Source organism: Danaus plexippus, chromosome 5 (assembly GCF_018135715.1).
Source record: "Danaus plexippus chromosome 5, MEX_DaPlex, whole genome shotgun sequence".
In the NCBI taxonomy this organism is placed as follows: Eukaryota; Metazoa; Arthropoda; class Insecta; order Lepidoptera; family Nymphalidae; genus Danaus; species Danaus plexippus.
In genome coordinates, this window is record NC_083539.1 from 2528673 (window position 1) to 2546176 (window position 17504).

General features: G+C 28.3%; 3 protein-coding genes across 4 annotated transcripts in view; 1 reads left to right on the forward strand and 2 right to left on the reverse strand.

Moving 5' to 3' along the window:
- LOC116769303 (uncharacterized) overlaps positions 1 to 8314 on the reverse strand; it is a 35428-nt gene extending 27114 nt beyond the window's left edge. The window contains exons 1-2 of the mRNA XM_032660355.2: positions 8196 to 8314; positions 1545 to 1684 (exon numbers count right to left, since the gene is read on the reverse strand). Coding sequence (XP_032516246.2) covers positions 1545 to 1597 — 53 coding nt within the window. The 5' untranslated portion in view covers positions 1598 to 1684; positions 8196 to 8314. The remainder of the gene's footprint in view (positions 1 to 1544; positions 1685 to 8195) is intronic.
- A 3120-nt stretch (positions 8315 to 11434) lies between these two features.
- On the reverse strand, positions 11435 to 12589 carry LOC116768982 (DNA-directed RNA polymerase I subunit RPA12). The gene is made up of 3 exons (XM_032659923.2): positions 12200 to 12589; positions 11774 to 11984; positions 11435 to 11521 (listed from the first exon to the last, which is right to left on the reverse strand). Exons 1-3 carry the CDS (start codon positions 12324 to 12326, stop codon positions 11497 to 11499), a joined length of 363 nt encoding a protein of 120 aa, XP_032515814.1. The 5' UTR covers positions 12327 to 12589; the 3' UTR covers positions 11435 to 11496.
- Positions 12590 to 13756: 1167 nt separating this feature from the next.
- On the forward strand, positions 13757 to 16882 carry LOC116769165 (chromobox protein homolog 1-like). Of its 2 annotated transcripts, none has more exons than XM_032660192.2 (7): positions 13757 to 13915; positions 14031 to 14266; positions 14411 to 14582; positions 14949 to 15046; positions 15117 to 15258; positions 15829 to 15928; positions 16246 to 16882. In XM_032660192.2, exons 2-7 carry the CDS (start codon positions 14031 to 14033, stop codon positions 16329 to 16331), a joined length of 834 nt encoding a protein of 277 aa, XP_032516083.2. In that variant the 5' UTR covers positions 13757 to 13915; the 3' UTR covers positions 16332 to 16882. The 2 variants fall into 2 exon arrangements, with proteins under 2 accessions (XP_032516083.2, XP_061385373.1); XM_061529389.1 differs by having other exon boundaries at positions 13778 to 13932.
- The last annotated feature ends 622 nt before the right edge of the window (positions 16883 to 17504 follow it).

Below are 17504 nucleotides of genomic sequence, written 5' to 3' on the forward strand. Positions count from 1 at the left end.
CTGAGATGGTATCGTGATATAAAAAAAATGTGTATTTTTTGTTCGAAATGAAAGTGCATATTATGCACCGGAATGCGTCGAGAACATCCCGCTTGATTAGTTCTTTCATATTATCGTATATAAATTTTGAGCATAAGTTTTACGATCCACAAATTTTCGTGATAAATTGACTTATATCGTTCATGAGTTTAAATAATTAATGAATTTCTGAACTGTTCGGAAATTATTGCGTAATAATTTTATGTTTTAATATGTGGGCTGAGATGGTATAGATCAAATTGCGTTCAAGCTTTCAAATCTAAAAGATATATAAATAACTTTTAAGATAACTTATCAAAAGAAAAATAAACAAAATTTGAAATTAGAATATCACAAAACGATTAAATAATTCCAAAATCATAGGCGTGTTTTCATTATGGGTATAAAAAAACCTCCTTTACAACCGTAGGCACGAAATTCAAAAGAGTCAAGATTGATTTCATTCATGTTTTGCCACACGCATACATTTAGCTGATATTTTTTTTATCGTGATTCATAATATTATTGAAATGAGGCGGTAAATTTATCCTCTATAATAATACCGTAATGACTGTCAAAACTTCGCTTACGGGGACTTCTGAATAGCATTTATAAGAGGTTAAATAATTCGGTTGCGACTCGCCATATACTTAGAAAATTAAATAAACCGAATGTTAAATTAAATTTCTCTTTTTTCTTACTTTAATATACTTCGCTGTTTCGCAGTACAAGATATCATTATCAAGATACGTGTGAAACATGTAAAATACGGTTACTAACATTTAACGGAACATTTAAAACATATATTTCGTGTATAACTATTTGGGATCGACCATTAATTATAATGAACAGGTTCTTACCAATAATAAGAGAAAATATAACAACACAATAGATGCGAAAATCAAATTAATATCATCATTGGGGATTAATTATAACGCCAGCAGCTTCACACACGAGATATCTCGGTCTCATTTACACAGAAAATGTTGAACGTTAGTTTGTAGAAATTAAATTGAGAATGGGGCAACTTGGTTATAAAACTTGTATTTCGTTCAAAAATACGCTTATTCATATTCGTAAGTCATGCTTCCGTTACAAGAAAAAAATCATAAGAACCTTATACAAATTTAGGATAACATTGCTTTAAAATATATTAGATTTTTTTATTGAACAAATGTAAATTATAAATATATACAAATGATTAATAAAACAATCATGGAATTTCAAAGACTCCCTGAGCTACGAATAGCATTAAATCAATTACAGTAAATCTAACTAGTACTATCATTACGATTGAAAACGTTGCCGTATAATAACAGATGCATACAAATTACGTATAGGTATGCATTGTCATTTAAAATCGTTTTAAATTAGCGATGTTGTTATGTTGTATGTGTAAATAAAATAAAATTATAGTTTACATCAATGAAATTATAGAACCTGTAAACCTCGTACATATTATGCTTCTAACTATAAATTTTAAAGCTTTTATGTAATGGCAACAAAAAAGTTTTAAAGCAACATACCAATCACCAAATTTCCGTCGACTGGTGTTCTTCGTTCGCCGATCTATCATCATCCAACACTATTTGACATTAACACTATTGTCACCTTCGTTTAACCGAGATGTCACAGATCATATCCGACACTGCACTTTGCGGACAATCTGAAAAAATAGAAATACTATATGCATTAACGAACTTCAAAAACTCAGGTTCTATATTAGATATTTCAAATTATGCCAAATCCAATTTCCAGATAGGTCATGACACTTACAATTGATATTTACGGATGAAATCGATTAAAATCTTATACAATACTTTCTGACAGATTGAAATATTGTTAGTCGACATTTTAATATATTCAAAATAATGTTTTGCATATTCGTTTCGGATACCAAAGAAGCAGTGATCGCAATATCTTGATCGAAAGTGATTATCTTTCAGTTTTATACACCTTGTCGGGTCCCGAGGCATGTTAGCGAAGGAAATCAGTTGGTCGGTCGATAAACAAAGGCACCAAAAATGCAGAAAGGTTTAAATTTAAAGAGGACCAAAAAAGAAAATGTTGAAATTCATTACGTGATTATGATTCTTTTCATATCTACACAGGGACTAAATTGGTTTGCATTGTTTAGAGAAAATCAGCACAAAAGACACCAAAAGCAAGATGTTAAAGCTCCGAACAATGAGCCATTCCGACATTTTTGACCGCGGCTGCATCAAGACACAGTTGACGATACAAAATATTACGCAGCTCGTCCAAAATATCGTCTTGTTTGTAACGCAAGTTAACATTTATTTTACGTTATTCGTGTTTTAAATTAGTGACAGTTTTCGATTCACTCTCCGAATTTGATACTTTATCGAAAATGTTTGCTTCTTCGTGGCTTTTGCTGTGTTTTTCCTTTTGAAACAAAGTCAAAACTGCCAAAGAAATAAAACAAATACAGTCACGCTCGACTGTAGAAAGTAAGATGAAGAAGCCTTTGAAAGTATCTAATTAATTATTCAGTCTATTTATGATCCGTAATGTAAATCATATTTAACGCGTGTAACTAGAATTATTAATACGCTTATAACAATATAACAAGACTTTCTAATATTTTGAGTTTCTTTACGAGACCTCCGTTTTATGTCAAACCATACGTACACAGCTAACATCTTTAGATACACATTGTTTGCATACTTTTGTCGGTATTTATCGAATGGTGTTTTTTTACGTTTTTCTAGAAATTTCATTCGTGTCTAGAATGCATATCGTTTAAGAGCGGCTATGAACGTATAGTTAACGGGACACGTGACAGTGAACTTTATGCATCTGACATAGAATGCGGTCGATTTACAGAACTTCTTATAATTGTTATTTCAAAATATGGCTATAAATTATTGCGTAGCTTATCGCGAGCACCAAGGATATCGTTTAGGTAATTTATTCTCGATATTTTGCAATGCGCTCACTTTAATGTTTTATATGTTTTTCAGCAAAAATGTCACAAAGATTTATGTTAAAACAAAAGTTTAATAGATTTTGTCATGCATTGTAATTTATTACATCACGATAAAACGTATGCAAAATCCTCAATAAAATCCTTGAGAATGCCGACAGTGTAAAATTGATAATACACGCTCATAGACATGATTGTTTTATAGTAACCATAACCGCTCGAGATCGTTCGTTGTAAAACTATAAATATTTAAATTCATTAAAATCTAAGAAATTAGTAACATATAAGTTGATTACTTAAATTTGACCGCATTTTAAACCATAACAATAATATTTTATGAACGATGTACATGTCATTTTGTATTTTCAATTTCCTGCTAGTTCCAATATGTAATTGGCCGTGGTTTCAGATTGCATTCCGTTTTGATACCATCTCCGCAGATTCTGTACAGCTGACAACTTCCTGGTAAATGTTTAAATGGACCCTAAGATTTTTGGGGTCAGATAGATTAATAGCTATCAGAAGTATTATGTTTGAACTTCATTGCTGGCTAATATCGCTTATTAATGATAATACCATATATTAATTCGCTGTAAGTCATAATCTTTAACATTCCTCTGTTAATCTGTATTACGGATAATATTAAGTAGGAAGTAATTGGTTTATCAATTTGAATTAAGCTTAGGACTATGCAAACCATCACGGATTTGATCATGATATAGAAAATATATCATGATTACCCACAGAGCTTGTACTACACGTTGTAATGAGCTATTTGCCGTTGTTCGACATATTTCTCACTAGCACTAAGTTATTCTAGCAGTTTCTTTCCGCTTTTAAGATTTTTATATTAATAAAAGTCTATCTATATACACCATTAAAACTGTTGTGTAGTTACACAATAAATGTATGACAAAATATAGCAAACAGAATCAAATATTTTGGTAATTTTGAATTAATAGTCACGAGAAAAATTTGAAAAAATATTATCCTGAATTGTTACAACAACTATCAAAATATTACGAGTAGAAGACTAAAACAAAGTTTATACAATATTTATATTTAACGTTATTAATATACTTTATTTTTGGAAAATATAAGGTTGACCAAATACAACTACAAGGCAAAAATAAAAACCCTTATATGGAAACCGAACCTTAGGGGGCTAAACTAGAGTTTTGATAACTTTTGACACTTGATCGACGTCAACCCTTGTACTGAAAAAAAAACAATATGCTTATACTAAATTTGCAAAGTCACTAAATACAGAAAAATTCCCGTTTCTGATACAATAATCTACTTTAATAGGTACTACATTGTGAAAATTGATCAATGAATATTATTGAGCCTATCTAGTGTTATGTTGCAAGACTTGATGTAAGCATACAGTACTGCCAACATAAAGAGTAATGACAACATTTGATGAACAGATGATATTTATACGTGAACACTGATAGGCTGTTTGTCAAGAGCATTGTATGTTTTTTTTTTAATCTATGCACTTCATCGAAAACATCGCAGAAGCTCATCGTGTAACTAACAAAATGTATGACAGGTGAATAAGAAAATAATATTATATCAAAGTATATAAATACTTGGTAATCGGAAAAGTCGTATAAAAGGTAAAATGTATTATCGATAACTTGACAATCAGGCTCCTATATTTGGTCGCCAGTTCTACGAGTTACGTTACCACTTACGGTACTTTGGGCCGGATGATATGAGCATTCAAAATTTATTTACAAAACGCTAAATACTCTCTCATTCTTATCCAAACACATTCCATCCGTTGACAATCAATGAATAGTTAGATCTTAATAAATTATCTGTGGCATTATACTATACATCCAATGAAAATACTAACTTAACAAAACCGTGATTGATTTAACAATTACGTTTGCATAACAGATCAATGACAAATTATATCAAAAAAAGACAGCGTTTATTAAAATATAAGTTTTGAATTGTATTAATTATGACTGATGAGAATGATTCGGCCTAAACAATCTGTGATCGAGTCGACAGTTCGCGGGGATCTCTTATTGTTGCATTGTACTTACAAAGAAACAAAAAAAAAAGTTTTTACAACACAGGCATAATTCCGTATGAATGAACAAGAGCATACTATATAACGGTATTCTTTACGGTCTTATAAAAGTCTAGTATTTTTCATAATGTCTTTAATATATAATATACAATACATATAATATCGAAGTATACAATAGAACATTCACACAAACATTACAATTCCAATTAACACTAAACAACACTAATAGGATACGCGCTCTAGGATACGCGCTTGAACATCGAGGCGTTGCTAACAGAGAGAGATCTGTATACATTAATAAATTAATAATGATTATATGAAATTCTGCTACACTCATCCACGTCCGAGTCGGTTTAGACCGTTTGTAACACGACTTTGAAATTTATTATGTGGCTGTAAATGTAACTGGATATTTTAAAGGAACCACAAAAAAATATTAAATTGTGATTAGTTGTGGAACAAAGTTTTTGGTGTTATGAGAAAAAATATACTATTTTATTTATAAATAACTGTTTTTTTTTTTACGAACTTTAAAAGGTAATCTCGATACTTAATAAAGCATTACATAACGATCCCAGTTACTGATATATATGGATAAAAGTATCAAGAGTAAATTAAACTTAAACTTTTAAACCAATTCATTACATATACTAAATTTGAGTTAAGCGTGTGTTAGTGTGTTCTCTCAGTTCAGTGATTCAACCGTGATGGTATCAGTGATAATTTTTTACCACGCGCCAACATCAGATTTTCGTTAATGATTAAAGTGATACCAATCTAATCACATGGAAGCTTGTTAGTGACTAGACTTGTGTGTACACTTGTTTGTTATGCTTTGCCGACAAATGCGGTTCAACGGATAGATAGCTATCAAAAATTTTGATTATAACTATTGACACAAATACATATATTACAAAATATGGAAGAATTTAGAAGGGTATTTAATTATTAATGTTTTTACGATTATAACCATTTAATTTAAACTTAATTTTGTTATTTAAGAAGCTTTTTAAAATACCAAAATAATAATGCGTAAGTTTGCTTGTATGTGAAAGTTGAAAGAGCAAATTTATTGTGCCCCATCAGATCTGAAATATTAAATGACGGAAATGTTTAATTAAATATTATTCTTCTTAGTCTGTGACATAAGACTTACTCCATTAGTAATATATCTTGTATAAATAGACATATAAATCTGATATAACTTAATATAAATAATATAACGACTATTGTAAAATGCCTTCTCATATGCTATAGATTTGAAAAAATTCCATTCGTTTGAACATCGCCCTAAAGCATCGAAATATACAGCTGTAGTCTGTGGGTGGGCGTTAATTGTTATCAGTTCATTAATCCAAAATAGCTTTAACTATCTCTATATTAAAAATATAGATTGAAAACTGGCCACATATAAAAAACTATAATTTGAATTATGACAAAACAAAGAAAGAACTTAAGGTTTTATGAAGATGAAGTAGATACAACAACCGTCGTCTATAAATCCAAGTAATCTGAGAAATATATTGGAATTTCTCTAAAGATATGAATCTTATGACTTAATCTACAAAGAGACTCACGATCGCTTTCAGTCGCTAAATTTATAGATTTGTTAATGATAAAAGAAATACAGAAATTGATTGTTTAATTTGATACAAAAGGCACTGTAAATTTAATCTTGTTTGTTGATTACAAATACCATAAAATATAGATGATTAAATATAATAGTGACATATTATTTCAGTACACACCTTCCATCCCAAAATGTTAATATAAATTATTATTATTATTTTCGGTTTAATTATAGCTGCTAGTCATTGGGAGTTTTAACGTGGAACAAATTGATACTACTTAAAAATTAAATATAGATAAATAATTTTATTAAATACAACCTATATCACATCACTTTAAGATTACTGTTCCACAGTGCAAGAAGCGATCGGTGCGTGAAGAAACCCAAAGATAATTAGACTATACTAACCCACTTGTGCTCATAATTGTAACATTAACAATGCTTATTAACTTTTCATTTTGGTTGATATTTAGAAACGTTACGATTGTAACACACACACACACATCCTTTTTTTTTTATTAACAAAACATCTTTTTTTATAAAGAAGGTTGTATGTCATTTTAAACTTTTTTTTTATAAAGAATATATGAAATTTTAAAAGATAATAAGCTCTTGGCAGAAACCAAGCTGATATCTAAAATTCTTTCTCGACCTTCGTCATTGCTAAATACATTAAAATATCCAATTAAAGCCTGTTAAAAATTAGCAACTGACATACGTTTAGTATGCAAACTTCATTCACTCTGTATAGATTAGAATTACAAAATTCTTCACACTAAATTGGCAATGCCTTTAATAATTCTATAATTACTTTTCTTACTTTTTTTCTCTACACACAATTTATATTTTTACTAATTAGTCATCTCTATCTATAAAAGTTTCTCTGTATACAATTTTACGTACAAAAATATTTACTTATATATACATATATTTGTGTTAACGACTAAGAAATATTTGATTCATTTATTAAAAAAAATGTTAACAGTGATCAAATGAAATGTTATATTGAAATAAAACAGTTAGAATATGAATATTTATAGCGTTTCATATTTCCATTCGCTAATAGAGTTAGTATCAACATAAAAACTTACAAGTTTCGTAATGTATTCATATATCATATTTGAAATTTCCACAATCAAGGACGATACGCCGCTTTCTCTCATTATAATATTCTATAGAGAAAGGTATTAGTTTTTTCCGAATTTATTAACGATTTGGAATTCATTATCAGATTTTATTTACCGGTAATTTATTACACATGACTAATTATATCTATTTTGATATTATTAAATGTAAAAATTGTATTTAATGTTTTTTTTTAAACGTAACGAATATATTTCAATGATTTCGGGCGGTAATAAAAACAGTAAAATTATTAAAAGAGTGCGATATTGAAGTGGCAAGTCATGTATTTCCTAAGTGAATGTTGTAAACACGTTAAAAGTTTCAATTCTACGTCCCACTATAGACACGGACCCGCGTCCATATCTTTTATACAACGAACAAACTTTTGTCGTTTCTCTTATAAAATATCTAACTGATAAAAGAAAATTAATTTCAAACAACATATCCATTACAAAACTTTAACTTTAAACCAATATTTTATAACTCACCGTATATTAGTACACAAATTCCCGATATCACAATCACTTATATGGAACGTAAAAATCGGGTCGCACGTGTGTAATATTGTGTGTGATAGCGCGACGTGTGGTCCTAAGGCGAACGGAAAGAGACTGGCGCGCCGCTTCGTCTGAACGCACCTGACCCCCCCTCCCTGACGAGGGAGGAATCGTATGTCAATTATTAAAATAAAGACGTTATTTATTGTAATATAAATATATGTATATGTAAATAGAATTATAGTTCCAGGCTACGTAAATGTAACTTAATTGATTGATTGTCTGCGTAGTTTAACCTATAACACGAATAATGAAAGAAAATGTGAATGGATGTTATGCATTAATATATTATTATATTTTATATAGGATATTTGTAACATAAATAAGAAATATATTCCGTTAAAGTGATTAAAAGAATTAAAATATAGTTTAGAAAATATCTAAGAGGCTTAGATTTATAACAATATTATATGTAATTATTTTAACTCGTTATTGTAATTATGCGAATAATTGGTTTTGTTTTTTGTTTTACTATATCCAATTTTCCAGTCTTTAATTCCCACAGAACCGTCGTTATATCAGCTTTCACTGTCTCTACTGAAATGTTGCGCTTCATCGAGCCATTTTTTTTTCTATCATAACTGAAGAAAAGAAAGATGTTACTTATATTTTTCTAATGATCCACTTTTAAATTGAATCTACATTCTATTTTTTCTGTATCCCATTCACGGATTTACTACAGATTTTTTTAACTCACTTTTTTCATTTCCGCCTCTATAAAAGACAAAAATAAAATAAAAATACGTTTTAAATTAATGAGTACAAATATTTCTTGCGTAAAGAACAAATTTGTAGAATTTGTAAAGAAATAAAAAATCTACATATTGACGTCTTCAAAAATGTTACACAAATTTCTTTTGTAAAATAAATTGAAAAAAAAAACATTCATTGTTACATAGAATATATAATTTTACGAGATAGCATAAAAATTGTGACGTTTCTTAGGAATCAAATTTATAAAATGTATTTTCATTATAAAAAAACATGATTGAATATTGCATTGCATGTCAAATATGCAAAAGGATGATTTCACTTGCAACTCTTGAATGAATACCGGTGTCTTTGATCTGTACAGCTTATAAAATATGAAATAGTAACAGTCCAAAAACGTTTCTATTATAACGTGTTAGAGTCCAAAATAACATGCTTCGTTCTAAAACTGATAAAAAACTAGGCTGCTGTAGAAAACACGAATTGCAATGTTTGACTTCCCATCGAAGGCTCACACGTAATTCATGTGGAATAAGTGAATTAATTGTTTGTGGGAATTAAAATTTTATGATAGCATTGTGCTTTTTGGGCTTTATCAAAAGTTTTCTTTCTTATCTATTTTACTTAACTTCCTTTATTACGGGTCGTTGAAACTGTCTTTATAGACTGAAAATATAAATACAGTAGGTATGGTTGTTTTCTGGTCTTAATAATAAGAACATATATATAAAAATTAATAGGTATAACTCATTGTAACGCGTCAGGTTAAAACGTCAACTTTATTATTTGAATCGCCACTGGCTATAAATTAACAACTAAAACAAAAGAAAGGTTCATACGCAAAAATCTTATAACACTTTACACTATCTACTCTTTTACCGTCGAAAATTCAACATAAACTAAGTTTCGATTATAAAATTAATATCGATCGAATATCCTTCGGAGAAAGTAAGAAACTCAAAAACATTAATTATAATTGGACGTTATCTTTTATATCCAAATATAATCTTCGCATTAAAGATCTACAGAGTAGACGCAGGTTCCGATTACGACAGGTCAGAGACGGTATTAATCAAACTTTGAAATTCTTAAGGGTCAGGAGGTATTCAGTTACAATTAAGTCTACTTGAAAAGGTATTTCGATTGAGTTATCGAAGTAAAAGATAAATGATATAGATATCTTTGAACGACGAAACCATGTGGCAAAAGTTTTTTTTTTCATATCGTTCTAGATCGCTGCACAATGTTTTACTTAGACATTATGTAGGTACATAACTTTGTCCAATTGCGGACGCAACCTATTTTTTTTTTATATTTTAATTGTGTAAAATCTTAGTCTTTATAGCAAATATGTCATCATAAAAACCAATTGTTTCATAAATTTACACCACTTCTAAATCTTATGTAACAAAAGGGCCATAGAAAATTTAAAAATAAATTACTTCCTTCACTCTTTGTCTATAAAAGACTATTGTTATCGATCAGTGATAATTTTAAGCGTTTGACTAACTGTAAACTAAAAATATTAAAGAAAGACAATAACAAAACACTTTGTAACGGGGAATTTCAATCTAAGACTCGCCCGCAGCAAAATATCAATATACATGCCCTGCTACGTCGAGGATGAGAATTAAAAGGCTATCACAAACGAGACTATAAAGCTTTGAGTAACTACAATGACATAAAACTCTAAAAATATTTTGAAAACTTAAAAAATATATATTGTACGTGACAAATGTCAATACTAAATTACTTTATCATAAATGAAAGAAATAACACAGATAATTAAAATTTTCTGTCAACGTTTGAAATTAACATTTATAAAAAAAGTTTATTCTTTATATCTATATTCATTGTGTTTAGTTAATCATTTTGTCTCACGGTGTATAAGATGCTTAAGAGATACAGTCAACAGGCTCCGTTGCAAAGGTCGGGGTCGCGGTCCTCATGAATGAGAGCCATTCTATATGATTTACCAGTTAGGGTTATAAAATACACTGTTCTTCGAAATTAGTATTACACGATAATAATCCTTATAACAAAGAGTTAAATACGTTTATGCTGTGACGGCATAAAATCTAGCGTTTCCATATTACTTTTGATAATCTTTTCTTTTTTATTTTTATTTTCGTGTATAAAGTTTACTTCTTATGGTGTATAAGTATTGTTTCGTGATAATTCAATACTCTTTAACACTTTCATTCAGGATTATTCTAAATGAATTGTCATATTAATTTTAAATTTATTAAAAGAGAAAGGCTTACTTAAAAATCATGTCGTAGTAATAATTTCTTCACAAATGAGATCAGGAAGTTTTGACATTTGATAAATATTGTTTGTTTACTGTTCGGAAACATGCATATTCTAACTACAAAAAATTTTCTTTTTTAAAAAATATGCATTTTGACATTAAGATTTTTACTCTACATCTGAAAACAAAATATTAAATGAAACCCTAGTTAGTTTTTTTATTTATATAATTTGTATCACTTAAAACGATTATAAGACAAATACATAGTCTCTATGAATTCTCAGTTTCTTTGTATCTGAAAATAAAAAAAAATAAGAATTTAAATAAATGTATTCTATATTTTTGAAATTATAGGCCAAGTTAGATTGATATAAGAAATAAGTATTCCAATAAATTATTTACTCTGAAAGAGTTATATAGGTTTTCATAATGTTACTAATATTTTTTTTACATACATATTAATGTTATAGGTTTTAAATGTATTGTAAAATAATAGTATGATTATTTATATTAAATTTTTGAGGTATTACATCTCAGAAATACTCACTTGCAAGATATACAAGTGTAAAATACAGTTTGTCCTTCATCTGCAGATCTCAACTGTAGCGTTGCATAGGACATTCTATCATTACCACATTTTGGACACTTTCGTTCAACAACAGGTCCCTCGGGGTTGTCCATATGTAGAATTTTATCATTACTCAATGCGGAAACTGTGTTAAAATGTATAGTGTAATTGAACTTAATATTGCTGTAACCTGGAATATAAGAACATCAGTAATACATATTAAATACATAATTTATCGTTCAGATGTATTTAATATTTTTAGTGAAGATTGATGTTTCAGAAGTCTAGTGGAACGATTTAATAATTTAATATTTGTTATACAAAGAAACCTTTGATAAAAGCAAACCAAAGACTTAAAAATAAGTTAAGGAAGTTTTCAAGTAAACAAGCTAAACCTTAACTTACTGTCTGGATCATAGGAAGCTTTGCAAGCATAGCATTTAACAGAGCCAAATTCTTGTAACAAAGGCAATATTGAACCACATTTAGCACAAAAAGCTGTACTTGTTGTAAATGGACCGGTGTCAGCCATGTCAGATTTATACAATTTAATTGAACAGGATTTAAAATAAACAAATTATTTATGCTAATAGTTTTACTTCTATCAGCACAAGTAGGTTATGTTTTGACAGGTTATAAACTAACCAAACTTTTTTTTATTCTTTAAAGAGCAATTAAAATGTGTTTTTTAAGAAAAAATAATTTCAAAATATAGACAATTTTAACTAATAATAAACTACATTCCTTAACTATTGAATAACTTTACAAATATAAATGTCAACGTCTCCTGGCTGTTATTTTGACAGTTTTAAATGTAGACAGGTAGACTTCGATCAGAAAATTATCCGGAAATTTATTTGAATCCATAAAATAAACTATGTTTTTAAAACAAAATTTTTAAATGGGAAAAACTCGGAATAAAATAACTTATTGTAAAATATAAATAAGAAGTTACTTATATGATTACATAATAAATTGGTAGGTAATGCTATCATTAATAAATACCTATTAATTAAAATGACAGATTAATAGATCCCGCACATTATTTATTAAAATCGCTGATAAGTACTCAGAAATATAGGAGAATAGTGAATATATTAAAAACTGATGGTAGTCCAGCTTTGACTGACTGAACTTAACTGAGTGAAACTCTACTAAGTGCCTTTTATTTAAATCGTATTCGATAAGTGGCAATACGTAACAAATTTCTGTGCCTCGGGAGACTGGACGGAAGTGACATAAACTTAAACTATTTTATAGAGAGATTGTTTAACTCATAAAAAGTTAAGATTATTATTTAAATTATATATAAATTAAATTTATAATCTATTTATGAATATATTAAATATTACTCGAAACACTTTTGCAACATGCATGTAATCCTAATGAGGATATGTGAAAGAAATGGAAACCAGACTCAAAAGCGCCGTTACGCTTTAAATTAAGAAGCAGTTTACCCTCCCATAAAAAGTTATAACTTATCTTTTCCAAAGTTTGGTTTGGTTAAAACCAATACGAAATATAATAAAACAGAAAACAAAATTCGTGTTAGCCTTTTAATAGGTTTTAAAATGTCCAATGTATTCAAGTCTAACTGTTCATTGTAATAAATACAAAATAATTCAGTAGTGTGAATAAAGCCATATCATAATAGAAAAAAAATTAGCAAGAAACACCATTTAAAAAGATATATATGCAAAATGCATATTTCAAACATTTATTCTGGTAATGTATTTTGTTTATAATTCCAAAGTCAAGAATCCAGTCAGGATAACATCTCAGACAAATTTTATTTTGTATATGTTTATATTATAAAAGTATCTATCTACTCTATTCAATTGTATCAAATACCATTAAACTTAAATTTATATTAATTATTAAAATATTAAAATAAATTGAATGATGTTTTTAAATCCAATCTCATATAATTATTTCTTCCTACATAATATTTAGCAGAAATTTTGCAATGGCAACAGGTTGTGTTTGTGTTTTGAGATTTCTGAAACATATTTGATAATATCGTGTTATTGACTATTGAACATTGACAAATCTATTCTGTTATTTGTCCAATAACTTTATTACAATTTAAAGATATTATAATTTAACTACCCAGTCTTAAACGTACGTTGCTGTACAACGTTAAGTTGAACCTTTATTTACGCTTCGATATAAAAATATGAAAGTTAATAGTTATGTTCGTGGGGTAGTTTTATTTTATTTTATCTTATATTTATAGATGGAAGATTTATCGCAGTCTACTGATTTGCAATATCAACAAACTGATCCGGGCATTCCGATACATCAACCTATGGATACGGATGCGGAAAAGATTCCAAACACAAATATACAGCCGTCAGAAAATGCCGGCCCTCAAAGTGGTAAACATGAAGAATTTTCCGTCGAGAAAGTTCTGGATAGAAGGATTAAAAATGGAAAAGTGGAATATTTACTTAAATGGAAGGGTTACTCTGAGTAAGTATTATTAAGGCTTTTTAGTACAATATCCTAACTCATTGGTAAATCATTTTCTTCTTAAGAGATATCTTATAGTTATCACAAATTATGTTTTCATAATAATAATAATAATATAAATAATTATATAATATTGGATTTTAGCGAAGATAATACTTGGGAACCAGAAGATAATCTAGATTGTCCCGATTTGATATCTGCATATGAAGAAGCTCGCTTGAAACGAGAGCGCGAAGCAGCTACTATTCCTGACTTGGAAGAAGGTCATTTGACACGCAAAAGGGCTAAAAGAGGAGATAAGAAAAAGAAGGTCGAGGTAAGTAAAAGAAAATTACAGAATTTGTGCTGATAAGACATATTACTGAATTTTTGTTAATTTATATACACTGAGTCAAGACTTAACTATGGCTTCTTTTATAAATAATTTATTTATTTATTGAACACTTATTGAATGTAAGCTATACATTTATATAGAGGAGTCATTTATATTTAGAGATTGGTTTTGGAGTTGTTACAATTTTGTCGGAAAGCCTGGTTTCTTTGACCTTGAAATACTGAAAGTCGACAATTTAAAACAGTTCAACTTAAAAGGAACTAATATTGAAAATTATGATAAAAAAGTTACAAAATTTTTACACATTTGGCTATATGATGTTAAATATTATAAAAATTCCAATTCCAGGAAATTGAAAAACCTAGAGGTTTAGCCAGAGGTTTGCAGCCAGAGAAAATTTTAGCCGGTCAACTGTTTCATGGCACACTTTACTTCTTAGTTAAATGGTTTGTAAAATAAAAACAAGTTAAATTAATTTGAAATATGATCCTATATTAAATGACTTATGATTTTCAGGCAGGAGTGTCCAGAAATGGATGTAGTTCCCGGACATGATCTCGGTCAGGCATATCCGGACTTTGTTATCAATTACTATGAACAGTGTGCACCGTTTAGTGTCAGACATCCTGTTGGGAGAATACCGAGACCTGCTCCTGAGGTAATTGTTTTAAATATAATAATTATTTTTATGTTATTCACTTGTGATTAAACACAGTATCCAGTAAAGATATGGTTAAACAAAAACAATGAGAGAGCAATATTAATTTTATTTATTTTTCAAACATTCCTTATAATTCCTGATTTATTTAAAACTATTTTGAAAATAAGATTTTTGATTCACATATTAGAATTTCAATGATAATATGTCTTAGGAAAACAAGATAAAATTAAAGAATTCAAAATAAAATGACTGCAACTTTTCATCATTGATATATTATCTATAGGAATAAAGATAAAATGTTCCCGTTCCTGTTTGTCTTACTCATGGATTCAGTTATTATTTCTTTAGAATTTAGATGAACATTACTGCTAAGCTGAAATCGGTCATTTATGTATGTAAAAATTTTTTGCTTCAATACATCTTACTGTTTAACTTATTATATCATAAAATATATTGAAGCAAAAACATAAACAAGTTTTTTTATCTTTACTCACCCAAATTATTCACAACAATGATAATCATCGTTTATGAAATCATTGTAATTAAGCAAACAACCGTTACATCCAGTTGCCGCCATTAGAACAACCACAACCAGCTCCCGAGACTCCAATGGATGTGAGTCAAGAAGCGAGTCTCCCGAGCACTTCATTAACTTCAATTGAAACAGGTATATTATATGCCAAGTAATCTTATATGGAAGAAGTGGTTTTAAGCATTATATAATATTATTCAAATAATTGGTAGTATAAAAATTATAACTGAGACTTAAATTATTTGTCTATAACCTCATTATTGGTTTGATTTACTTACCTTATTTTTAAACAATTTTAAATATATATATTTAAAAATTCCTAATAAAATAAAAGTAATTCTGTAAAAAGATTTTTATACAGTTTTTAATTGACCATTATTCATAATAAAAAAAATTCTTTTTCTTAATAATATATTGAAGGGTCATCTAATAATGTGATAATGTTATTCCAGATATTCCGGCTGAGCTGCCAGAAACTCAAACCCAGCCACCAATCCCCGAAGCAGACACACAGCCTATCGAAGTACCAGTCAATTGATGCACACAGCACATTGTTCATGAATCACTGTTGTTGACTTAAAAATGTTGAATATATTTATGTAAATAAAATTTAATTTACAATATAATTAAATCTTATATAAAAAGATTTTATTATGTATTAATTTTAATGACTAAGAATATGCTGTGGAAAATATATATCTTATTCCTGGAATAGATGATAGATTATATGACACAATATAACTATAATATGCGATGGAAATGTTATATATTGTAGTTATTTCCAAGTATGTTTATTGATGCCCTGGATATATTTTGCTATTGTTATAACGATGAATGCGTTTGGGTTGAATAATTAAATTCATAGTACTTTGCTATGGAAGCAATTATTGATTATGTTTTTTATATGAATAGAAGACAAAGTATTAAGTTATTCATGCTTTCATGATAATGAGTTTTCAATCAATGTCTATTCTACACAGATGGAGTCCTCAATAGGAAAAATGTCAAAAAAAAAACTACATTAACATTGTATTTGAATAAAGGTTTAAATGACAGTGTGAATTTAAAACAAATAAAGATTTTATGTGATTTCATTTATTTTATTGGAACTATTTTTGTAATGAAAATTTTATTAATATTATATATATTTTTTTGCTTTAAAGTAAAACATTTTATTTCATTTTAGATTAAATATTAATTCATCAATATATGAAAAGATAGAGTTTTTTATTATACCCTTACAATGCTAATATTTACTATTTACTCACAGTAATCGCAATAAAAATTACATTTATATATTTTTTTTGTGTTTTTGACGCCGTTACTGATTTTTGACTGTTTTTATTTCCTTTTGATACAACGTAAATGTAAAATTAAAAATTTATACTATTTTCGTATAAGCGAATTCAATTCTCATTGGTGAACGAAATTTTGGAGGTGTCTTTGATTAGTGGAATGGAATATAACATATTATCAACTCATTGAAGAGAAATATTTGTTTTACTTATTTTTATATCTCACTTTTACACGTAAAAATAGCCATACTATTTAATAAAATGAGAGTTAAGGTATTGAATAAAATGAGAGTAGGTAGCAAGCGAAACAGAATAAGTAAGATTGCTTGTATGTACTTATATTTTTAATCAGTACATATTTGACTGAGCTATATTTAAAGATCAAAACTAAGTCCAGAAATTTTATTAATTATGCT